The sequence below is a fragment of the Lonchura striata genome, chromosome 2, assembly GCF_046129695.1.
Source record: "Lonchura striata isolate bLonStr1 chromosome 2, bLonStr1.mat, whole genome shotgun sequence".
Taxonomy (NCBI): domain Eukaryota; kingdom Metazoa; phylum Chordata; class Aves; order Passeriformes; family Estrildidae; genus Lonchura; species Lonchura striata.
Window position 1 is genome coordinate 59,623,600 of NC_134604.1, and position 26,507 is coordinate 59,650,106.

The window sequence follows — 26,507 nt, forward strand, 5'->3', positions numbered from 1 at the left end:
AATTGTATTTATTTGGGTTTCTGATGGCCTAAAATCCATCTTGGTGACTTGGTGTTCAGTGGGATTGCTTTTTGAGTGCAGGTCTTAATCATGAAGGAAGCTGCAGTTGTGATGGGGACAGCTCTTTAGGCTGCTTTTTAAACTAAAGAGTCAGAGGGATGAGTGGTTGATGGGACTGGGAAGTGTGCTGTCCAAATATGTTCAAAAGTTGACAGCTTATTGCATGGCGGAAGGAGCTGCATAACTGCCTGTTACAAGAAGTTGTGAGCATTAAGAAATTATTTAGATTCAAAACTGATTTGAGCAATTTTAGGGGCTCCATGTATGCTTATTAAACACCATTAATGGTGACATCTTTATTTAGAAAACACCTGAGCTCTCTGTCCTTGAATGTGGGGAAAACTCACTTTGTGTGCTTTCACCCTTTCCTGAGGCATCAACTGTTGATAAGATGCTGAGCTAATTAGACCCATGACTAATATTTTTGTTTGAGGCAGTTTCTTAGTAAAAAAAAATGAGATAGTCCCACTTCTTGTTTCGTATAATTTTCATCCATAAAGGAAGGCAGCAATTCCCATTAAAAAAAAAACAAAAAACAGAGATGACGATAGTTGTGTTGTTCCAATGGAAGTCTAGCACTGCTTCTGAGAGGAGTATTTCTTACACTATTCCTTTCTTTCATGTGTGTGTCTCTTTCCTTGCTCTAGTTCCAAACACTTGAGTGTCATCATAAGGGATTTTACTTTAGGTTATTTAAATGAAATAGAGAAAAAAGCCTTTTTTATATTTTAAGCTTTTCTGCAGACTGCTTGATTGCTTTACTTGATTGCAAAGTATGTCAAGAAATGCTTGTTACTGATCCTCAGATTCTGAAAAACTTGTAGCTTAAATCATATTTCCCTTTTTCCATAGTGAAAAAAGCACTCTGTTTCATGTTTTGGTCTAATTTCAGTAGACTTGCTCCCAAGGCCCATCTCCAATGATTACTTGCTCTTTTCAGCCAGCTTTGAAGAATGTTGTTGCTATTAGTGGTTTCACACTGTCTGTGCTGTCAAGTGCTGTCCTGTACCACACAAAAAAATATATATACATCAAAGAAGACATTTTATCATTTGCTTTGTTTTCATGCCTGCCTCCTCTAGTTGAGATGGAAAGCTAATGTCATGTTAAAGATTTTTCTCTAGGAAGATGTCTAGTTTCCTTTGACTTCTGCTGTATGTTTACACAAATTCTTTTATAATGTGAATGTTTTTTTTCCAGAAAATCTTTATTCCTTATATTGAATGTCCCATGAGATTTTCACAGATGAGGCTGATAATCAAATCACTAAAAAATAATCTGAGTAATAAAACAAATTATTACCTTTAATCTCTAATTTAATATCTCTTTAATCTCTGTAATTATTCCACCCATATAGTTTACAACTACAAATTAAACTAGCTTTTTTTTTATATGTAGCTATTCTGGGGTATGACAGTGAATTTTCTTTTTGTTAATACAGTGGAGAGAGTGTAAAACTAAGACTGGGAATTTATGTTTCTTTCAGGTGGAGTATAATGTCATATGAACTGAAATTACCAGCAAAGCCTTCTATTCTTCCTGCGACTGCAGAAGAATCAGAGGAGTGCCAGGTGCACTTTTACTTTTGTTTTGTGTATTTAACTTGGAGCTTCTGGGGTGACAATAGCCATAATTGAAGCATTTGTGTGAAAAACAGATCTTTTGTGATCTGCTAACTGAATTGAATTAAGGCCTTTTCTTGCTGTGTATCTCAAGTAAGGAAGGTTTCCAGTTCTATATTATTTTCCTAGGAGGAAGGAAGGTAAGGAGTTTCTAGCAAAGCTGTCTGAAAAATTTCTTCCTGAATATATATGTATATTTTAATACCTATTAGAAAATTAATTTAAAGCAGGTTAAACAAGAATGTAATCTAATGTCATATTATTATGAAATAGAATAATACTATATATTTTAGATAATTCTTATATACGAGTGTATATATAATATATAATTTTGTATATAGTAGTATAATTGTGTATACACAGCATAATTGTGTATATAATAGTATAATTGTGTATAAAATTTACAGCTATGTTACTGTACAATAATATATATACTATGATAATGTACATAAATACTTATAAAATTACTATAAAAATACTTATAAAATTACTAAAAATATAATATTATAAATACTTACAATATATTTTTTAATACATATAAGCAAATGACTGCTATGTTGAGTTTGGATTAAGCATTGAGAAAAAGCCCCCAGCATTTTGGAGGTAAGGGTTGTATTCCTAAAGAAAGACACAAGTGTTTTGCAGCCGGAGTCTGATCAGGTGATATCACCCAACTTTCTTTTTGTTCATTGAGAGAGCTCAAAATCCTAAGCATCATCAAAGACAAGCTAAGTCTGTCTTCCAGACTAGATTTGTGCTTGTACTAGCTGATAAGGTTTCAATTCTGAGAGAAGGAGATGCTTTAATCAAATTAATTGGCATGAAAAGTCTGACTGAAAATGAGAAAATAATATATTCCCAAGAAAGTTAATGCATATCAACTGTAGCTCAAAAGTACTTGAGAAGCCATAATTAATCAGCAGTCTCTTGAACAATTTAATAATTCAGGCTCTTTTAATTGGCAAGGAGGTTATAACCTTTGATGGATTGCTGGATATAGAGATACAAAAAGGCTGGAATCTTAAGGGGGTTGCTTTGCACACAGCTCTGCTTCTGGTGTCAGCAATGCAGATTAAGGCTTTATTGCCTCTAATTTAAAATTTTCAAGTGTGTCTTCATCATCATTTTGTTCCAGTTATTTCTGGCTTTGAAACTTTTTTAGCCCCTTCTGAAAATGGAAGGAACTGCTTGCTCATATAAAACTGTTGTTTTTGGAAAATGTATTCTGTAGGCTATATTATCTGTCAATACTTGAGTTGGACAAAACCATTTGCTTTTGATTACCCTGTTAAATATCTTTTTTTAATGTTTTTTTTTGCATTGTTTACTGAATTAGGCTATTTCAGAAAAAATAATAATTAACCTTATAGTAGGTGTCGGATTATACTACAGTTTGAAAAGCAAATAGAAGTACATATTTGATTCTTTTCTTTTACCCTTTCATTCCTCCTGCAGTTTCAGGAGACTAATTCCACTTGGTTTCCAGAAATCTTGTACTGATGTTTGAAAAACAGTAGTTCATTCTTACAGATCAGATGCATATGTTTTGTTTTCTCCTTTGAAATGAAAACTCATTCAATGTCAGAGTCCTACAATGAAGGCTGGGTTTTAGGAGAAAGAAACTGAAGTGGTGTATCTGCCTGCTCAAAATCAAAGACAAAAGCATGCTAAGAGGTTTCAAGAGATTCTTAAATGGTGCTGTCAGAACTGCATTTATTTTTAGCTTTGGATTTGGAATTTTGTTAGAATTTTCTTTTAAAATTGAGGATTGGATGAGCTATGTTCAGATAGGATATGATGTGTGAAGATGCATTTTTGATCCAGTACTCCAGTTCCTGAGTATTTTGTAATTTGTCATTTTTAATATTCTTGCAAAGAATAAGCCCTAAATGGTTTGCTCCTTGAGGACTGGTTTTAATAACATTATACCATTTTGACAGTCTTTGTCAGTTATAGTTCTTGGGAAGTGAGAGCCCACCTGACAATAAAGTGAAAATTCCAGATTATAACTGCAAACTTTAGACTTGTTTTTATTGGGCAATTTGTTTGAGGAAAGCTTTGCTTAATTTAGAAGTAAAAAATATTAGATTATAAAAATGTAGGTTGTTATAAATCTGAGAAGGTAGATTCTTTTCTTTCTCAAAGACTGATTTTAGCCTAGAAATAACTTAATGTTTTCTCTACAGGAGGAAAAGAACTGTGAATCAAGTTCTCCGATGCAGTCTAACTTTGAATATTAAACATCTGATACAAAAAATACAGTATGTGCATAGAATCTTCATTGTCAGACAATTGCTCTTGTGTTAGATCTGAAATGGAAATCCTGCTATTTTTGTGGTGTTTAAACTCACTACTTGGTGTTAAACTGCTGGAATGTATGGAAATTGAAGATTCTTTTCTCTCTATTTTCAGATATCTGCTTATGAGGATTCAGTTGCTGCTCATCTTGCAAAAATTCTCAATTCTGATCAGCATTCAGTTGTCATATCCTCTGCCAAGTGAGTCAATCAGCTTTATGTACTATGTGGGGGATAAATTCCTTGTGTAACATCATCACCATAATAGCATTCTGTCTAAGCCTGATTTTCTTATGGATGGCCAACTGGCTTGGCTTAATATATCTTGATTTATATATTTTAGAGTGGATGTTCTTTTCTGCAAAATTTTTAGATGGTACAGTTGTAATGGATGGCTTAATACTAAATTTAAAAAGTAATTGCACAATATCTATGTAAAATGTTGTTAAATCATTCCAAATCAGTGCACGGCTTACTGTTAAAACTTACTGTTACTAATGCATAGATGTGATCTCCTTCACACTGCATTTCTTCTGGCTATTTTTTGTAAAGCATATATTTAGAGGACAAACAATTTCACCAGTATGAAGCAGAGCTTTAACTTAGGTAGCTTTGTTGTAGCCCTTAGTTCAATGCTGATCTAGGACATTAATGGGATTTTTTCCCCAAACTGAAACATTTTGAAATGAGATAAATTTGACAAATCATGGGCATAATCTGAAATCAGAACTGTTCTGTGTATACCTTCTCTATGAAAAAAAAAATCTTATGTTTTGCAATATGCAAAAGACCAGTCATAGAATCTTTAAAAATACCTCTGAATGTCATCACACCTTTTTTTTTCTCATGAAAGCAAGCTAACAAAATTTTATTTTTAAACTATACATAGCACATGTAGAAAATTAAACTGCAGGATATTATTAACTCCAGATTCTAAATTGGTGCTGTACCTCGTTAAATCTGTTTAATTTATCAGAAAAATACACCAAAATGAACAGTAGTAAGTAATTATCCTCACCTCATTAGTAAGTTTGCTGTCTGTCTGCAGTGACTAAGAACCAGTAACAAGAACCATTAACAAGAACCAAGTCTTTTTTGGATTTATGCAGTGAAAATTCGTTGCAGCCACTGTAATTTGTGCAGATATGCTTCAAAAGCATGAGCTGTGCAATGGGATGTGTGTGGCCATATGCTTTCATCTAAGAAGTGCTTCCTTAAAGTCAGTAGATTTTCTCCATCATTTTTCAGTTCCAACTTTGCATGTGAATTTCAAGACTGCGTTTGAAGTTACCAAAGGGAATGCAAGTTTGCTAAGTTTTCTCCTAGGGAAGGTATACAAGCAAGGGAGTGGATAAAATCAGTCATGTTTATTTCAGATAAGAGGCTGAGATATAAAGTGTGCCAAGGGTTAAGTGAAAAAGCTGATATGCTTTGTTTTAAAGCTTATCAGTTCAATTTTGGAAGCTATGGAAAAGAGTGTCATCTGATTTGCAAGTATAATCATGGAGTTCAGTTTCCAGTAAGAATGATTCATAGGAGTGTGCATATAAATAAATTGCCATAAGAATTAAATATTCAAAACATATATATTTAATTTCATTTGATTTCTTCCCTCTCCTTTTTTTTACCTGAAGAATATTATGTGAAACTGTAAAGGATTTTGTTGCCAAAATAGGGAAGACTTATGAAAAACCAATGGAAAATGCGGAGGAAGCTGATGCCATGGCCATTAAAGTAAGACTATGACTACATTCAGGTTTAAAGTTGTTGGGTTCTTAAGGTTTATAGCTCATGGATGTTTAATTTTCACATTGCTCTAGTTTGGCTTTTATTTCAGCCAATGGGTTCAAAATTCTTCTCTTTTTATTGCATAGGGTTAATTATTTCCAAACCACCTTTAAACTCTGAAATCTCTTTAAACTGTTTACACTTTCTTTCTTCATAAAGGATAAAGTTCATGGTACCATACATAGAGATAAAAGGATTTCTTTTTGCATTAGTTATACTTCTAGGGATTAAGTTAGCTACAGGAAAACAATGGGATAATGAAGAGTATGCTGCAAGAATGAAGGGGAGATAGACCACAATGTTAAAAATAGTGGTTTAAGCTGCAAAATACAGAGCTCATGTTGCAAAAACATTGGGAAAGAAAACAACAGAAGGATTTGGTATGAGATACAAAATTTACATGAGCTGAAAAGAAGAAAGCAAAATCCTTGGCAATCCAGAGTCAGAAAATGTACTTTCTAAGTGGCAATTTGTGGTTCACGTTTCTATCTGGTGCACATTTTAGAAAATTAGTTTTTAACTGATCCAAGGCCAGAGAGTGTTTTCTTTCTCTTAGGCACAGAAAATCCTTTCTTTTCCTGTGTACCTAGAGAGAACAGTTACTTAGTCCGGCGGAGAGGCATTTGACAGAGTCTGATTCTGGATTGAGCCATTTGCTCTGTGACAACTCACTTGCTAAAATATACAGTTGTATTGCAAAAAAAACCCCATGTGTCTCAGTCTAACAGCTGATAGATACCTCTCAAAATTGGGGTCCTGAAAAAACATGTATGGGCAAACCTCTGGTGGTTTTCTGTGCTGCAAGTCATTGGGAGAGGGGTACGATGCAATCCATACAGTTATGGGGCAGGCTGAGTTTAGCATGGAGTATTTTTTGAATCTAAGTGTAGGGGGTTTGTATTATAATTGCTCTAATCTGAGTGAATGTCACAGGGTCTGCAAAAAGCCCATGCAGACCCACTCATAATCTGATATTCTGAAACACTGAACCTTGTTTTGGATTTTGCACAAGGAATTACATAGACACTGATGACACCTGCAGTTTCAAATGTAATCTAGTACTATATTTCCTGAAAATATTCACATGTTCACTGTGGAACTTCTTTTACTGTGTGTGTGTCTTTTCCACTTTGTCTTAGTGCTCAGAGCTAAATGAAAAGCTGGACCTATTGCTCCAGGCTCTTCACACAGAAGCCCAGGCTGCTCCCATTCTCCCAGGCATTGCTCCCCCCATTGTGGAAGAAGAACCAGAGGAGTTCTCAAGTGAAGAATCCTTGTCTGAAAGTAAAGAGCAATTAGCAGAGTGTGTCTCAAAGTCTTCCCAGAAGCTCTTCAAACCAAGGCAACAGTTAATGCTCCGAGCAAACAGCTTAAAGAAGGCTGTGAGGCAGATCATTGAACAAGCAGAAAAAGGTGCACATCAGCAACATTTTGATCCAGACTGGTAGAATAGGATAGGATAATGATGTCTGTTTGTTTGTCTAACTGGAATAAGTTTTCATTATAAAATTTGATTCCTATATTCTTACATAGATAATATTATGTGCTTATTACAAGCTGCAAGGAAAAGAAATGCAGCTTGTTTGAATGTTGATGACTCTGCAGGTGTGACTACTTTTCTGTATATGTGTGTGCACATATAAGAAGCGTTTCTTTTAACTATTAGCCTCCACAAAATGACAGCAAATCTTTATCAGCTGGTAAAGAACTGGCTGACTTTTTCACTGAATTGACAGTAGAAATCTTTTGTTGATATTTTAAAACTAAAAGCTATAAAAAAGTGGTTATTTCAATGTATGCAGTTTTTCTTTAGAATCCTTGAAACTTTGACTTTTCTCTTAATAACAGTTGTGGATGAGCAGAATGCTCATAGTGAAGAACAAGTGAACCAATCTCCAGTAGAGTACAGCAAAGAATTGGATGAATCCAAAGAAGAGGAAAAAGAGGAAGATACAAAGGAACTTGAGTCTCCATCAAGTGAGTAATTTAGGAATGAAATAGAAATATTCCATCTCCTTTTAGTTGTATTTGGAGCATAGTTAGTTCTGTAATTAGAAATACTAGCATCCTGTTTGACTGGAAACTAATCACAAATTCTAATAGATTTAAATAAATAAAAGTTAAGTGGAAAATCTGGGAAATAATAGATGAACAGTCTTGTGGAATGCATTTACAAAGTTGAGAAGGCACTTGTTAGGGAGAGAAATGCCTGAATTTAATCCAGTGTTTACACTCACCTTTCTACATGAACCTGAGCAAAGACTAGAGCCTCGGTGATGGTGGCAATAGCATGTCTCAGTTGTAGACTGAGATTCTCAAGCTACATAGAAATTTTTGGAAAGCTGCATCTTAGCAGTGGAAATTTCAGTCTTTTCTATATTATCAAAATGGACAATGATACACTCCTGGTGAGGCCACAAGATGATCTGTGAGTCATAGAGAAACAATGGTAGCTGGTGGTATCAAAGTTGATCCTCTAGATGCTTGGTGAGCAACTTCTTGGGTTAAAATGAGAGAAGTATTTTGGGATTTGCATCTCCTTTTTTCACCCCAACCCACACTAAAATCCTCAAAAATTGTCCTCACAAGGCTCTGCTCTGAAGCTGCTGCTGTGTCTGTAAGTCCTACTTTGGAAATGAGACACTGGGCTGTTGACCCAGGATCTCACGGTTTCTCCAGAAACACATCAGGCTTTCTCCAGTGATTGTCTCTTCACTGGTCAGTTTTATTTTCTCTTAGGTATAGGAATCAATGCCTTTTGGTTGTCCCTTTTCAGTAGCAGCCGATAGAGGATGCTAGCCCTACAAATTATCCAATCCTACTGCCATAACTGTATAATAAAGATTTGAGGTCTAGAAATTTATTGAACTCCTTGTTTCTTGATGGTATAATTTCTGCATCTAATGGGGAGCTGTATTATTCTTATGTGTGTGGAATAGAGTGCATATTAATGCTGTCACTGGACGATAAATGTTTAGGGACAAAGCATGGAACATGAATTCAATTATCTGCACTGAAACATCAGTTTTACTCATTAGGGCTCTGTTGTTTTTATCAGAGCATTCACAGCAAAAGTTTATCTTTATTGCAGTTATTCCCGTGAGTCTCATCTGTCAAATAAAGAACAGCTGCTCTGCTGATTTTCCTATTTAATACAACTGCCTTGTTTGCAAGTACAGAGAGAACAGACTGTGTGAACAGTGTTGTGAATTTTTCAGTAGTATTATGAAAAATGAATGTAAATTTTCTTCTAAGTATTATATTTTACCCTCCAAGGATCTTCCTGGTCATTTGATGAAGATAATATTTTTTCTTATGTTAATACATTCATCTAAATATTTAATGACTCTTGTTAGATGTCACTTGCTGGTTTTATTACTTTTTTTTTTTCACATTATTACAGTGTTTTCTCATGCATTTATACATATCAATGTGTTGTATTGCTACCATGCAATGTTGTAGCATTTTGTGAAAAATGCTGTGGCTGTTATGCAGCTGTTAAAGTCAGAAGGAGATGACTTTTAGTCCACTTGGTCAGTCCTTTAATATAAAACAATCCAGAAAAATTTACCCACTTTTCCTTGTCTTGCGTATAATAATTTCTGTTTGACTCCAGCAAGTCATTCAGAAAGGTGTGTCATCTTACTCATGGATTCAAGAAAGTGAAGAATTTGCCATTCCACTTACAGTTCTATGTTAGATTATCATAACTTTAAAAAATTCCTGTCAATGGGCAAATCCTGGCCTGAAGTGATGTGAACACAATGTCTAAACTCTTGTTCTAGTTATTCCTTTTATCTCTAGATTTTCCCACTCAACATTTTCTTTCCATTAGTATCTTCATACAGTACACCCATGTTACTCTTAGGCTAAGTTATGATTGACATGACCTGATTTGTCTCACTCCTGCCACTGAAAAGGATGCATTCTATGCTTCCCACCACATTCCTGGTGCTGTTTCCCTGCTGTTGTCTTGGTGCTAGTCCTACTAATTCTATTTTTGCTGTATTAGTTTTCATCTTTTGAGAGGAAAAATCACATTATCTTGAAATAATTTATTTTTTTTTGTTCTGAGCTTCTTCAGATGGTAAAGTTTGGTGTTGTCCTAAGCTGAAGTAGTTTTAACATGTGAGATAATTTGGAGCAGAGATAGCCAAGTAGTGTCTGTCTGTGACCATCTGTTGTGCCAGAGTTTTCTACATGCGCATGGAAATGCTGTAACAAAGCATTTGGTAATACCCAAACTTTTTTCCTTGGGGTACCGGTGTCTGATGGGGGTGAATTGCACAAAGATTAACTTCCTCAGGCTGAAGCAGGCACTGGCATATTCTCTGAGACTGCATGAAACCAGTTCTGCCAGGAAAGTAAATGACTGCACCCCAGGTCAGCCCTCTGCAAAGCCGATCCTTCATTGTCACCTCCAGAGGCAGCCAAAGGATAACTGGCCTCACTGAGCTTCCAGTTACTCTTTGTGAATATCTTCTCTTTCCCCTTGATTTTCTTCCCTTTCCTTTTCCTGAGCCTTTGTCAATAACAGCTACTAAACATTGATACCTGTCAAGGTTTCACTGATCCAGCTTCCAAAGAATTTTAATAAATAAGTTAATTATTTGGGGAAATTGCTGGCTTGTTTGTTTTCTGAGTTTTTCTGTGAAAAAATATGATTGGAAACTGATGCCCCCCACAATCTCTCTAAATGCAGAAGACAAAGGTGAACATGGCTTTTTTCTCTTTCCTTGCAGTTTTTAGTTTGGCTGTAAATAAAGATTTCAGAGTTTTTTGTGATTTTTTTTCAGCATCTGATGCAGGCATGGGCCCATTTTAACTGACTGAAGAAAATAGTGTAGGTGTTGATGAGAAATATTTTCTAACCTACAGGCCATGGAACTACCTATATTAAAATTGTTATAAATGATAATATACTGTATAATATGTGTATACTTATAAGTAAACATAGATGAAATCTAAATTTAAATTTAATTATTTCAGTAATATGTTTATCAGAAGCTTACTGCAGTGTTAAATACTGTTGCATTTTAAGATGGATATAATACATTCTATTAACATATTTGCATTTAATATATATAATACTTCTGCTGTTAGCTTGAAGTATAAATTGGGAATTCGTCATGTGAAGTGCCATGCACACTTGCTCATTCTAATTGCTGTTTGTCACTTCATCTGTTTCTGAGTTTTCTTATTGTATTTAGAAGAAAAACTGTGGTGTAAGGGAGAAGGACTTTTGTCATGGAGTGGTACAAGATTAAATTAATGCTTCTGTTGTATTTTCAGGGCTGTAAAAATTATGTATTGGTAATGTCATAATAGGTCTAATTAGTGTTCTTACTTCTGTTTTTTCTGCACAGCTAAAACTGCACCAAGATCTCCTGACAGACGTACAAGCCGAGGTATCCATTCTCAGACAGGTTCTTTCTCTGCTCCAGCTTTGGCAGCAAGCAAGGAAAACCTCCCAGTACTTAACACGAGGATTATCTGCCCAGGTAAGCTTGCTGTCAAATAATGACTTTTATTTCATGCCCTGAATTCATTTGAACTGACATACACATCTTAGTGTGATACTGTATAGGAGAAAATGCATAAAAATGTAGAATATTTCTGATCATTTGGCACAACACCAGAAGTGGCAGAAATGTTGCATTTCATTCCGGAGGGTGAAAAGTAAGACTCACGATCATAGAACTGCCAAATGGTTAGGGTTGGAAGAGACCTCTAAAGATGATCTAGTACAGTGCTCTGTCATGGGCATTGACACCTTTCACTAGGTCAGGATGCTCAGAAAAGCATTCAGCCTGACCTTGGATGCTTGCAGTAGTGGGGCTTATACAGCTTCTCTGGGCAACTGATTCCCATGTCTCATTACCCTCATCCCAAACATTTTCCTCCTTTTGTCCAATCTAAACCTATACTATTTGAGTTTAAAACCACTGCCCTTTCTCCTGTCATTGCAGGCCCTGGTGAAAGGTCTCAATCTTTCTTGTAAAAACCTGCTCTATATTTTGAAAGGGCACAATAAATTCTCCCTGGGGCCTTCTCCTCTCCAGGCTGAACAACCCTAGCTCTCTCAGCCTTTCTTCACAGGAGACGTGCTCCAGCCCTTTGATCACCTTTAGGGCCCTCAGTGGACTTGTTCAGCATGTCCATGTCCTTCTTATATTGGGGAGCCCAGAGCTGGATGCAGCACTGCAGGTGGGATGTCACCAGAGAGAGCAGAGGGGCAGAATCCCCTCCCTTGCCCTGCTGGCCGTGCTGCTTTGGATGCAGCCCAGGACATGTTTGACTTTCTGGGCCACAAGCTCACATTGCCAGGTCACATCCAAGTTTTCATCCACAGGTACCCCCAAATTGTTCTATCATTTATCCCAATCAATGCATTAGGATGAAGAGGCTGAGGGACAAAGCTGTGTAAAGTTCAACTCTCTGAATAAGAACTGTCTGTGGATATCTCTCTGGAAGTGGATAACTGAAACCACACAAAGCTGCTCTGTAAAACAGTTGGAAAACTGTTCTTACCTAAATTCAATTGACAGATGAAAAATTATCTGTTCTGCTACAAATGGAATTAATATTAGAGAACACTAGTAAAACTCTGTTTTAATTAACTTTATTAGTATAGCTAAAACATGGTGGAACCAAGCTTAGTTTTTTCTTTAGTCAGATTTAAGTGAAAGCTGTTAGTACTTTGCTTTGTTTGCATGAATTACAGAGTGTTTTGTAGAGTGAAATTAATATTAGTCGAAGTAGGCATGTTGAGGCCATGATCTTTTCACAAATTAAGTTAAACTATGGCTCTGCCAGTTATAAAAATGGTAAGAATATTCCTTATGTATGCTTCCAAAGGATGGGACAAAAGAAAAATCATGGACAGTTAGGAGATGAAGATTAAACTGAATGAAAAGCTTTAGCAGTCTTTTTGGATATTAGGTCACCCATTTGGTTACTATACCAGCTAGTAAGTGTTGGCCTGAAACCCTAAATTTTTTTTTGGTTTTTTTTTTTCTTTCTCCATGGTGGTACCTGAGAGAGCCACCACAATGCAGCATAGCTGCCTTTCTGCTTAAGAAAGCCAAAGACCTGAAAAGATAATCAGTTGTAGTAAAAATTGAGATAGAATCACAATTTTTCCCTGTACAGATTTAATAAATTTTGTTTCTCAGAATGTGGCTTATATTATATGTTTGTCTATTTATCAAATACAATTTTTTTTTATTATTTTCTTTCTGTCTTGTTTTGTTGCTTTTTTTTTTTTTTTTTTTTCTTTTCTAATCAGGTTTAAGGGCTGGTCTAGCTGCTTCCATTGCAGGAAGTTCAATTATTAGCAAAATGTTGCTAGCAAACATCGATCCATTTGGTGCTACGCCGTTTATTGACCCGGATCCAGATTCCTTGTAAGAAATATATTTTTTTTATAAATGTACTATTTTGCTTTCCCTAAGGGCATCCTTATTACTTTTTTGTAGCGTCTTATTTTTTTGCATTATGAAGTTCTTGTTTGCCATCGTTTGGCAGTAGTCCTCAATGTCTGAAAACAAGTGGGATTGTACTGGGTTAGTTAATGAGCAGTGCAATTTTTTGCAGCAGCAGCTGAAAATAAGGGGAGACATTTGCTCACTTATCCCTTGCTCAATTGGAGGAGGAGGATGCTAATCTTTCAGAGCTGGATTTTCCAGCCCAAACCAATTTACTGAGGAAGATTTAGAGGAAAGATCTCTTGAAGTATTTTAGTTCTTACTCTGTTTTGTGACCAATCACAATTTTGGTCAAAGATGTTTGTGTATCCAGGTTCTGTACAAATGTACACCTGATTTTCTCTTTGCCTCTTACAGGGAGGGTTATTCAGAAAAATGTGTCATGAACAACTACTTTGGAATTGGGTTAGATGCAAAAATTTCACTAGAATTTAATAACAAGCGAGAAGAGCACCCTGAAAAATGCAGGTAATATAATTACTCTGTCAGTAACAGAGCCAAGATGTTTCCACTCTTTTCTTTTCCCTTTACCCCTTTATATGAATTTCTTATTTTTTTTTTTTATAAATACAAGACACAGTAATATGTGTATATCAATATGTGAATCTTGTTTTGCCTGCTTTCAGAAGTCGGACGAAAAACATGATGTGGTATGGAGTTCTTGGCACAAAAGAGCTATTGCAAAGAACTTACAAGAACTTAGAACAAAAAGTTCAACTTGAGGTAAATTTTATTTATGGAGAGAGCTGCTTGCTCAATGTGCAGTGAAGAATTAGTGTTTAGTTTTGAACCCTGTTATCGTTCTTACATCAACCCAAGCTGACCTCAATGGCACTGTGTAAAGATGTGCTGTGTAAAAGTTGGTCTTCCAAGTCATGTTTTGGAGTAAAATGTCAGTACTTTAAGATCACAAAATTATGTTTTTGTAATTACTGTGTTGAAAAATTATGATATATTGTGTAGGTGGGATATATTTCTTAATGTTCACTGTATCAAAAGATAGACCAGGTCTTAAGGTCAACCACAGAAATGACCATGAAATAACAAGAAGAAAAGAGATAAGGAGTCTTAATCCTTCAGGTTCAATTTAAAGTCTCTAAAAGCTACACATATAGGAAGAGGCTGCAAATAATAAAATATTACTGACAAAAGAGCGGGGATTCTGAATATGCATCACAAGAAGCCCAGCTACATCAGTAGAGACTTTCTCTAGTATTCACAAAAAAAAAGCAAGATATTATCAAAGCAACAACAAATTCCATGTCTAAACATAGTTATTTTTTTGGCTTTTAAGTTCTAACATAAAATATGTCTTCGACATGGGAACTTAAAGGTGATATAAATGATTCCCAAATGCAGAAAAAGACTACAGGATGGTTACTGTTCTTTTCACCCAAAGAATATCTAAGGTGGATTTTGACAGAGAACATATATACTTCTTATTTCATGCTAACATTTCATATAGAAGTTTAAGATATTTATATGAGGGTAACTTTTTAAGTTAAAAGAATAATTTTATGTTACTGGAGCTCTTCTCACTCTGAGATTTAGGAGGATTTTGTCTGGTAGTGACAGATTGCTGTTAGCTAAGGATTGAGTAATTATCAAGGAATTATGCAGTAGTTAGCAAATATAATGCCAGGAGAGAACGTTATGTATACTGCAGATAGAATTCTAATTTAAGGATCTTTTGAATTGGATTCAAATAAGATTCAATAATATTGCTGACCTTTCCATAATTTTTTTTTTAAATATTCCTGTAAGTAAGTCAGCAAATAAAAATTTCACATTTACTGTTGTCTTGCATATGTCTGCATATTCAGGCACTAGAAGCAGACTTCTACTGTAATACAAATCTATTTTGCTGTGCAGCATCTATTAATATCATACCATATTTTGGATACTGACACATCTTGATTAAAATGTAACAGTCTGTCTTTCTGCTAAGATTAAATCACAAAAAGATAGCACGAAGCACATTCTGGAAATATTTTGCATCTCTTTCTCTTCCTGATAAAGATGCTACAGATTTTGTCCTTATTTATTTAGATTTTCTTTTTCATTTGTATAATTTTAAGATCTTTCTGTGGACTGTTAATGTGCAGTCATCTAGCAACCTTCATTAAAGGCAGCTTGACCTGCAACTTCATGGTCCATAAAGTGACACCTGGGACTTGTGTTTCTAACTTGCTTCAATTCCATGCCTGTGGCACTGCTGCAGGGCTGCACTTTTGACTCCCAGTGGAGTGGTTTGAGATCACTGTGCCTCCCCCTGCAGGCAGTTGTACTCTGTAAGCCAAGAGTGATTTCACTGATGTCCGTAAACTTACTCTTGGTCAAAAGTAACACTGATGTCATGCCATGATCATGTTGAGCAGGACATGGAGTTGTTTATTTGTTTTGGGAGGTAAGGCAGTAAGAAGTAGACTGGATGGTTGGAAATAAGAGCCACCTCTTACTGCAAAATCAACAACTCCCATCTCCCAGGGTGACACCTGTGGGGTCAGTCCTAGATTTGTCTTTGCACTTCTGGGACAAGAGTGAAGTTATTCTTACAGGAAGTCAACAATACATGCAGACACTGACAGCTAACCACATGTTTGTGGCTATGCCAGAAATATTCTTGGATATTCTTGACACTCACTCCCCCTCCTCCCCACCCCTAGCTTAAATGGATTTGACTAAATAACAAGTCGCAATTGCAATTTTGGGAATGCTGGTATAGGATGGAAGACTGGTTCCTGAATGTATAAATGAATCTTTTTGTAATGTCCTTGGCAATCTTACTGTGTGCACTCAGAGAGATTGGTTACCTTATTGCAAAAAGATTTTTAATCTTTGATGGACAGACCAAGGTCAAAGTGCATGAGAAATTTCATAAAAGGGATGTGAAAATGTTTCTTTTAAGACTCATGGAGCACCACTGCTTGTAGGTAATGCAGCATGTAAATCTACATATTTTTCACCTCTGCAAAAGTCAGTGCTAAGATTGGAAAGAAGAGGTTTGTTTTAGAGGCGCTTCAGTGCATGGAGGTAGCTCTGTTGAAGCTTCATGTGCTAAAAATTACTCTTTACTAATTACCTTTATTGTATTATTTATGTACTGAAGGAGCTTTTATCCCTTACAGTGTGATGGACAGTACATTCCCCTTCCAAGCCTGCAGGGTATAGCTGTGCTAAACATTCCCAGCTATGCTGGTGGGACTAATTTCTGGGGAGGAACCAAAGAAGATGATGTAAGTAGCATTAAATAGACTTAACCTTCTGGGCAAAACCAGCAAGAAATTTAATGAACTGCTCCTCTCACTTGATTTTAATAGTAGTAGTATATAGTTTGGATAATAACTCTTATTTGAGGAGGATGTTTCAGTTCAAGCTCTATTGTCTTGCTGTTTTTTTTTTATTGAAAATATATTCCATGAATTTTTACTGTCCATTGTCTTCTGTTATGTCCATTTCAGCAAAATGTTCATAATAAAGCATAATGACTTTTTTTTTAAATGGCTCTATGGATATTTTTAGAAATTAATTTTATAAACAGAGGCACAAGTAATTTATCTCTATATTGTTTTACAGATGCCTGTAAATAAGGTTTCTCAAAGCATAGATTATTCTGTTTGCTATAGTTTACCAACAAGCAAGGTAGACAGGATAATCAGTCAAAGTTTATATCTTAATTTTCCTCCTGTTCTTCAAACAGCTTTGCTGTGAGGGATAGTGATTCAGAAAGTGAAGACTGATGCATATAGTGATTGATAATTTAGTGGGGGTAGTAAACTCATTTTTGGATATTATTTTCAGTGAGCCTTTAAAATACTTTCAGGTACCTTTTCCCCCTTCTTTCTTTCAACTCCTAAGAAACATTTCACCATAAGGTTCTTTACATGCCTTACAGCCTGTTTCTGCCCCTACCCACTTCACTCACAGTGCACCAACTGTAATTACTAGCAGATTATCCTAATCTGCATGTCCTGATTTAGTGTGTGATGTCTGAATCACCTAAAACTGTACTTGCAAACTGGCTTGTGATTTTCATGTAGACAATCCAGGACTCTTTTGCCAAAAGGTTGTAGGTTTCTTGTGACTTTTTATCCTTTCATTTTTTAATGCATACATACAAACATACCTATATATAACATATGTAACATAATAGAACATATTGTAATATCTATTATATAAAATTGCACATTTATATTATATAATACATATATAATTGCATATGTAATATATGTTTTATATATGTGCACATATATATACACATATGTAAAAGTAAACAAATAAATTTAGACATATTTTACTGTTCTTTTCTTAATTTTGTTATATGTCAGAGGATTGAAATTCTGTTTATATTTGGCAATGTTTATCTAAAGCTTTTATATATAATCCATGTTCATAGTCAGAACTTGAAAGCTGCTCTAACATTTCCTCAGCACTTGTTCAGGAGGTTTTTTTCTCCCTGTACTGCCTCAGTGAGAGAGAAGATCTGTCCCAGCTTTTATACTGGTATACAGCAAATGTGTGTGTCCTGGAGCATTTTTACTGATATTATTAGTCTTCTAGCGAGCAGATGTGCCAGCAGAGTGATATGTTTGTTCTGGACAAAGCCAGGAGCATAATTCACTGCTTTAGTGCAGTCTTGAATGACTCTTCATCAAGAGTTGGTGGTGGTGGTGGTCTGAAGTTCTGCTGGTTTTGGTTGTCTGGACAAATGGAAGACATTACCTGGACAGCTCTGACTTGCTGAAACATTGGCAGTGAACCAGGCAGAACATCTGCACCCTGACTGGCATGAGCATGGCTTGTTAAGGCATGGTATTTCGGTGTCCAGAAGACAGGCTGGAAACATGACCTGCAACAGGAAAGGAGTCAGTTTGAATGTTTATCCAAAGAGATTGTTTTGCCTTTAAAAGAAAAGAAAGGAGAAAAAAAGATATTGGTTTTCAGTACAGATATTACTGGTGGAGAGACACCACAGAAGACTTAGTTGAGTGTTTCCTGTCCTTTTGCTGAAATGGCAACATAAAATAAATGAAATTCTACAACTACTTTTTCTTAGCACAAGTACAACTAGAACTAACCAGAACTAGCCCTGTAAATGTCAGTTCCTGGATCAAGAGCTCTGCACTCTTTTTCTCGTCAACAGCAGAATCATGATCTTGGTTCTTTTGAAGATGTTCATATATTCCTTTGAAAAATGGAAAAAATCCATGGAAACTGGAAAAAGAATCAGATAGAGAAACTGTGATTTTCTCCAGTCTAGTCTCAGGTGTTACTGATGCAGTTTACTCTGCCTAAAGTGCCAGCTGAGGGAGTCCAAGTAGTGCTCAGAGAGGTGACCTCCCTACCCATTAAACTTTTACTGGAGTAATTTCTCCTGCTGATTTTTCTCCCTCATTGCTCCCTATTGCATATCAAGATGAAATGGCCAAGCTCCAAGTGACCTTAGCATGATATCACCTGCCAGACCCAGCTGAAGTCCAGCCTGAGGCTGAATTCTCTGGCAGCACACCAAATGGCCAGACTTCCTGTGCTTTGTGTGAGCCTGTGGAAATTCAGCACCTCGGCTGCACAGGACATTTGTTCCCTACAGAAGTGGTTTTCTTGTTAACAGTGGATAATTCTAGGCAGCACAAACAAGATTGTCTTCAGTGTTAAAGCTCTCTTAAACAAAGCAGAGCATCGACTCAGATGTTGGTTTCCAAAGAATTCAGAATATAAACAGATAAGCATTTCTGGGAAAGCATTTACCTTCAAGAACTTCTTAGATTTTAAGTACATTACCCAAGCAGAGATTGCAATTGGCTTTTCATCTTGCCTTGAAAATAATTTTTAATTTGCATTCTGAAACAGGCCATCTTTCCTATATAAGGATATGCCCTGTCATCCAGATACTTCAAATGGTATCAGTATTGCTGTTTTAAACAATATTTGCCTGTTTGGGTATCTTATTCCTATGACTTTGGAAAAAACATTATAGTTATTCTGCAGTAAAGAATTTAGAGCATTTAATGTTGAAAACAAATCTGTAAATGAATCTGTGTTTCATTGCAACCTAAGCACTAGATTTGCAATCAAAATGTAATGCTTTCTTTTCCTCACAGATATTTGGAGCTCCTTCGTTTGATGATAAGATCTTAGAAGTTGTTGCTGTATTTGGCAGCATGCAGATGGCAGTGTCCAGAGTCATCAAACTGCAGCACCACAGGATAGCTCAGGTTTGTTGCTTACTTGCAAGCATGCAGGATGGCTGGCATCAGCTGGGGATTCTGGCAAGTAGCGGGACTCTCGATGATCACCACCCTATACATTAATAAAGCACTGACATTGTTTTGCTTTTAGTGGGTAAAAAATTGTCTTCAATGATGAATGAAGTATAGGAGAGCTTAATTCCTGAGACAGTTCTGGAGAGAAGCCACAGCTCCTTATAATCAACAGATTACAGGTGGCCTGTCAGTCTCACCAGTATTTATTGCCCTGTAAAATAACATGTTTGTTCTTTTCCAGTGCCGGTCAGTAAAGATCACCATACTTGGTGATGAAGGGGTTCCAGTGCAAGTCGATGGAGAGGCATGGATCCAGCCCCCGGGAGTTATTAAGATCATCCATAAAAACAGAGCTCAGATGCTAACACGAGACAGAGTATGTTGCAGAAAGCACTACCATTGCTAACACTGGTTGCTGTAATAATTTATTTCAGTTATAGCATAAACAAAACAGTACTTATAAAAATGTTTTATTACTATTTATATAATTCATACAATTACTTACAGTGAAATAATTTCTATAATGAGCTGGATAGAGAATTATTATTTTACATAAGTGGCAAAGTTTTGTGTTTTATTAGTGCTAATCCTATATTCCTATTAATATATAGTAAGTATGGTCAACATTTTATCTATTCCTCCCTCCCTCCCTTCTACTGCTTCTTTCTTTTTCTCTAGGTGTGTTATAACAGTCACATACTGGAAATTTTAGTACAGTTGCATAAATAGCAAAGTTCTATACTGTCCATTTTCCAGAACAGCTTTCTGTAGATTTCTTTCTCTGTCCTACCAATCCTACCTCTCTCCTATGAGCCAGTCTCAGTCAGAAAAGACACAAGTACAACCTACTCACAAAGCCACTGGAGACTTCATGCTTGTCTAGGACAAGCATGTGAAAGGTACAACTGCCCCTCAATTCTCCATCCACTAGCTGGATCCTGAATTTAGGGTGGAGTTCAGGTGGAATTTGAACTCTATTTTAGTAAATTTTGGTTTTTCTCCACCATGTTTAACATTTGAATTCTGTATTTTTGAATTTCAATCTTGCTATTCACACAAAATGTGCTTGCGTTAAAGAATCACAAAATTCTAGAATTATTTAGGTTGGAAAATACTTCTTGAGGTCATTGAGTCCAATCATTATTACTGTCTTTGTGTTCTTATTGTTTGGAAGATACATTTTGAAGATTATGGAGAGGAGACAGAGAACAAGCTTTCAGAAGTTACTTACTCTCTATACTAAATCTAAAAACTTTAGGTGTAAAATTATTATTTATTCAGGTAGTATTATTTATATAAAATTAAATCAAGCACCTGTTTATTTTTTAAGTTGATTTTAACTAAAATAATATATATTTTAAATTTATGTAAAATGTAAAATTAAATTTTTTAGTGAAAAAGAATACTCTCAAGTGCTGTCAATTGAATGTATAACTCATTTTGATTAGGCCTTTGAAAACACCCTGAAGTCTTGGGAGGACAAACAGAAGTATGATTCCTGCAAACCTGTCATTCGATCTCCCTTGTATCCTCAGCAAGCTGTTGAGTTGGCTACAGAAGAAGAAGTTGCACAGATCCAGTTGTGCTCACAAGCTGCAGAAGAACTTATTACCAGGTACAGTAAAATTAATAAATTGGACTGGCAACCTAGACACTTTGACTGAATTATCAATGAAAATCCGTACAGAGACTTAGAAGTGTACATTTTTTCCCTGGTTTTTGATTAAAGTTTTGTTGCCGCTGTGTCAGTGGTTTTTTTCTAATTTAAAAATTTTATTTTATTTTTAAGGCTTAACTTTTTTGTGTGCTTTTTCTATGTATTTTTTAAACTTTATTTATGTGGTTTAGTGGTTTTTTTTTTTTCCTTGTAAAAACTAACTTTCTGAAGTAGCAACAGAAATGGAAAATGGAAAGCTTCTTTGCAAAAGTTTAAGCTTCTCTTTTTCTCTTTTAAAGCAAAAATATAATTGGGACTTATTGGAAAAAGCCCTTTAGAAGTCAACTCTAGAAGTCAGCAGGATGGACACTGCAGTCATTCACATAGGCTGAGATAAATACAAACTTTTTTTTAAAATCAGAACTATAAAGCTGCTATTCATTTTATCATAACAACTAATTATCTTTAGCATCAAAATCTGCAGTAATGTAAGAAAGGAAGGGCTACATACTCTCTTTATACTGCAGTCATAGACAAATAATTTAGTTTATCAATTACCCAAAGTGAAGTTTAGCCAAGACATCTTAAAAACTTCACCATTCTAGAGATGGTCTGGAGGTTGTACTTACAGTTGGACCTCCCATAAGCTTAAATGACTGCAGCCAATTTTCATGTCATATCTGAAGGATATGTCTTGTGAAATAGGTGTAAGGGGTTTTAAGATAATTTCAAGTAAGTTATTGCAGTGTGCTAGAATTTTCCTCTAGAGTTTTGCTTGAATTAATAGGACCAACATTTTTTTGTCCATTTTTATATAGCATTAGTGTTCTAAGACAAATAAATATATCTCAGTATTTTGCAGCATCATAAATAATCTATGTGATGGATATAATTTCTATGAGGTGCTATATTGCTTGAAGCAGTCCTCGCCTTTCAATTTTTGTTATAAAGGACCATAATTTTCTAAGTCTTTTGTGAAACATGTTCTTGTGTATTTTCTCATCTGATGAAGTTGTGTACACAAAAATCATTCTTTAAAGAAATTAAGAAACATTTTTCTCCTTTTTAAATATTTTTGTAGGATCTGTGAAGCAGCAAAAGTACATGGTCTCTTGGAGCAGGAGCTTGCTCATGCTGTTAATGCATGTTCACATGCATTAAATAAAGCCAACCCAAGGTTTCCTGAGGTAAAGAAGAACAGAGTTTTATATAGACAAGCTATAACATTTGGATGCATAAATTTGTGGCATGGGGACTGTCCCCTGTCCACATTTGAAAACAAGTTGGATGAGAAGGCAGAAGATGCAGTTTCTGCATTCTCCAGTGTCCTCCCTACCTGGTACTGTGCAGGCATATCCTCAGAGAGGGTGGAGGGTTCAGCCAGAGGCTGAACCAGATCTGTTAGGTCATACAACCTAACAGATCAACCATAAAGGTCATTTCTGTGGATGCTTTCACAGAAATTTTCATGCTTAATTGCTATCCAAGTGCTATACAGAGAAGGCAAGGGGCTGAGGGGAAGTAAGTTTTCTGGTTTCTCTCTTCACAGTAGATAATCTGGGTGTTTTCTGGGATTGGACCCAGAACTGATTAATTAGTTAAAGGCTGTCCATATCTGACCTAATTGACACAGGGTAAATATGTTAGTTGACCTTTGCTTCTTGAAGTATGGTTAGTAGCTTGCTTCTGCTGAGGATAAGGTGAAAAGTTGAAGTCAATAGTCATTGTTAAATTAAATTCACAACTTTTCTGCTGGTCTTTGTGATATGTGGATTGATATGGTGGCTGATCACCTGATGATCTTCAGGGTTGTATTAATGTCATACTAAATGAAGTTGAGGAACAGACAGCAAATAGATACTACATTTTTGCTTTCTATTCTCAGTGCTGAACAGGTTGTCAATTTAGAGTTAAACTGATGTATTTCTCCTAGGAGAAGGCATTTAAGATCTGTGCTGTAAGGTGGAAGTACTTATCTCAGTCTGACTTGCTTCACTTCAAAGAATGTTTATGCTTCTTATTCCCCAGAGCCTTACCAGAAACACTGCCATGGAGATAGCTGTCAATGTGAAGGCCTTACACAATGAAACAGAATCTCTGCTAGTAGGAAGAGTTCCTTTGGTAAGGTCACAAAGCACATGGTTTTATTCCTTCATTCAGATCATCTGTGATTTGTTCTTTGCTGACTTTTGTAAATTGGTGCCGAAGTGAGGGCATACTGCAAGAAGCTCTGCAAGGTTGATAGGAGATGATTATACTGCATTTGTGGTTGGATCAGAATGAGTTTTGAAATCGTCTCTAAGGCTGGCATCTACCTTGTGTCACCTCAGATAGCTAAATAATTGCTTGGACTCTTCTTGTTAAGTCAGTGGAGAAAAATAGGTATCCTTGGGAGGCTGATTCACACTCAGCTGTCTTGGAGGCCTATGTTAGAAAAAAATTATTTGTCTTCTGGAGATACAGCATTTAAGAGAACTTCTGGAGAACTATTATGTGACCATTTTCAGAGTTTAAGGGGAGCCTGCGGTGAGAAATGTTTAGACTCATACAATCAACTTCTACAGACCTAATTTGGGCAAGTAAATATCACTCTTGTTCTAATATCTGTCAGGAGTTATTTTATAATCTTTAACTGGCAAATATTCAGTAAACCCCTAATGGTATTTGAAGACTTCACATCTTTGGCAAGTGTTTGTGCCTAAAATGATTAAGATTTCTCAACAATTGTAACTGGATGTATAATTAGAAAATTTGTCTATTGACATTGTGAAGAGAAGAAAGATGTCAGGTTTTCTATGCTGATCCAGTTTTACATTAAGGAGATACTCAGTAGGAGCAGTAACATTTTCTGTATATTCAAAAGCAGATTCATTACTAGCTTTTTTATATAAGTGTTTTAATTATAAATTGATATTAAAAGGAATATTTTAATTTAGCTGACTTAGGATATAATACTTACTGCAGGTTCACATACCATACAAACAAGTGATAAATCTATTTTAGAGTAACCAAAAGTAAATATAGTCTAAAGGCTAATAATTGTTTAAGTTATAGAAGTAGTCAAAGATCAGGTTCACATGTTTTTTATTTTACAGTGTTTTCAAAAGGAATTTCATTAGATATTTCTGTCCAAGAAAAGCGAAAAAACACCTGCTGGTTTTTTTTTGAAATTACTATTGCTAACCTCATAAATTTCAGATTTAGCAGGGAATTAAAACAGAGATTAAAAAAAATAAAATTGTTTTACAGAAGTAATTAGAACAAAACATTTAAGTTCGTGATGCCATACTAGAACTGGAGAAATTTATCGAGACAGTTTGGAAATAATGTTATTATGGAAACCTTCCCATTGAAACATTACTTTTTATGCAGCAGGTTTTGATCTCATTGTGTTGTTGAACTGGGCCTTTGTTTCAGGCTCCAAAGCTTAATTTGATTCATTTTTCTGTTTCTGAATTTTTACATGTTGTACTTCTACTTCTCATCATGGTTGTGCAAATGTCTTCATGATGCTACATCAGGCCCTTTTTTTAGTAAAAAGGCTGTTTGGAAGGTACCAAGACAATATTCCAGAGGTGTCCATTGTGCTCATTTGACGTTGTGCTTGCTTAGACGAGTATTTCACAGTCACAGTAACAAGGCACCTTGGTTAACCTTATTGCCATGTATTTTATAAATGCTGAAGTTGCCTGTATGTTGGTCCCTCATTCTATTAAAATAGAGAGAGATGTGTAAGATGTTGCTTGAAGTGTAAGATGTTGCTTGATGCATTAGCATTCCCATCATAAACTGTTCTTCTAAGGATATTCCTTCTCTGGCAATGACAGACATTCTTTCATATCTTGCTCGAATTTTTTGGCATCTTCACTTCTCCCACATCCCTCTTTCCTGTGGTCAAAGCTCTTGAGAGCAGTAAACTCATGTCTTTGGTGCTTATACTATTTGGTTAAACCCTTGCCAGCAACTAAACGAGGACGCTTGGTAAGCTGCTTCTTTGGCTGCCATTTACTGGCAATTGAGTTTTGCTCTTACAGCTCCTGAGGTAGAGAAAAAAAACGTAAATAAACATAAAACAAGTCTGTGGTTCCTTCCACCTCCTGCAAGACCTATGATTAACAAATTCATACAACTGTAGGAGCATTAAATCACAACAAATGGTAAAATACAATTTTTAGTGAAATGATAATAACATAGGATCACAGAATGATTTGAGGTGGATGTGACCTTAAAGATCTTCCAGTTCCAACTCCCCTGCCAGGAGCAGGGACATCTTTTATGAGACCAGGCTGTTCAAGATAGAACAATGAACCTGATTTGTGGAATCTCTCAGATGCTTATGGCTGGAATACAGTTTGGAAAAAATTAAAAATACTATATTTTGTCTAGATATTTTCCAATTACACTGTGTCTATTCTTTAATTTTAAAAAGCATTTCCAGTCTGGAGCTGAGCACAGTTTTCAAATGCATTAAGAAAAAAGTATGACAGACTGTTTCATTTCAACAGCATAATATTATCTAAACTCACTGAAATAAAACATTGTCATATAAAAAATTTAATAAAATAAAATAAAATAAAAAATAAAAAATCCTTTATTTTTATTTCTTCATTCATAGTGTGAATTTTTATCTGGAAATAAGATTTTCCAAGATATTGTAAGAGGCGAATTTGCCTTGAATTGCTGATTCTTTCTATACCAGAATTATTATTTTGGATTTATTTCAGGAGCACCAATCATCTCTCATACTAAATGTCGTATGAGGGTGATCTCACACATCTCTCAGGGAAAGTCTAACTTCGGAAGATTATTTGTCTTCACCATTTGTTGGCACTCACCATGAAGTAGCCATCTGTCTGTGTGTAGTTACAAGATATTTAGACTTAAATGTTAAATCTCATGAAATGAAAAGTTCTATTTTAAAACTAAAAGTATTTTTTCTGGCCTGTTTATAAACAGCAGTTAGAAGCTCCCCATGAAGAACTGTTGTCTGATGCTTTGCACAGTGTGGAAATAGAGTTGAGAAAACTTGCTGAGATTCCTTGGCTTTATTATGTTTTTCAACCAAATGATGATGAGGTAAGTTTGAGTAATACATTCTGATTTTAACTGAACTTAATTATTTTTTTTTTTTGATAGGGAAAAGTAAATTACAGTTTTTCATGATCACTTGTGGCACTTTCAGTAGTGATGCTGGATCATTTCTATGAACAACATTCTAAGCTTAGTGCTTTTTTTGGTGCTTTATTCCCTTTTGTGAATGTAAATATTTTTATTGATAAATAAATAAATGAAAGATATATTTTTAATTTATATTTAATAATTCAAACATATGT

At 35.4% G+C, this 26,507-nt stretch overlaps 1 protein-coding gene across 5 annotated transcripts in view; it reads left to right on the plus strand.

The window, feature by feature from the left end:
• DGKH (diacylglycerol kinase eta) overlaps nucleotides 1-26,507 on the plus strand; it is a 153,649-nt gene that overhangs the window by 108,783 nt on the left and 18,359 nt on the right. For all 5 annotated transcript variants that reach the window (XM_021530816.3, XM_021530817.3, XM_021530818.3 and 2 more), the window contains 16 exons: nucleotides 1,547-1,631; nucleotides 4,095-4,180; nucleotides 5,614-5,713; nucleotides 6,907-7,180; nucleotides 7,616-7,744; nucleotides 11,134-11,268; nucleotides 13,056-13,173; nucleotides 13,612-13,722; nucleotides 13,881-13,977; nucleotides 16,383-16,490; nucleotides 19,356-19,469; nucleotides 19,759-19,893; nucleotides 20,966-21,132; nucleotides 22,256-22,361; nucleotides 23,203-23,295; nucleotides 26,131-26,250. In XM_021530816.3, the coding sequence (XP_021386491.2) occupies nucleotides 1,547-1,631; nucleotides 4,095-4,180; nucleotides 5,614-5,713; nucleotides 6,907-7,180; nucleotides 7,616-7,744; nucleotides 11,134-11,268; nucleotides 13,056-13,173; nucleotides 13,612-13,722; nucleotides 13,881-13,977; nucleotides 16,383-16,490; nucleotides 19,356-19,469; nucleotides 19,759-19,893; nucleotides 20,966-21,132; nucleotides 22,256-22,361; nucleotides 23,203-23,295; nucleotides 26,131-26,250 (1,978 nt within the window). The remainder of the gene's footprint in view (nucleotides 1-1,546; nucleotides 1,632-4,094; nucleotides 4,181-5,613; nucleotides 5,714-6,906; nucleotides 7,181-7,615; nucleotides 7,745-11,133; nucleotides 11,269-13,055; nucleotides 13,174-13,611; nucleotides 13,723-13,880; nucleotides 13,978-16,382; nucleotides 16,491-19,355; nucleotides 19,470-19,758; nucleotides 19,894-20,965; nucleotides 21,133-22,255; nucleotides 22,362-23,202; nucleotides 23,296-26,130; nucleotides 26,251-26,507) is intronic.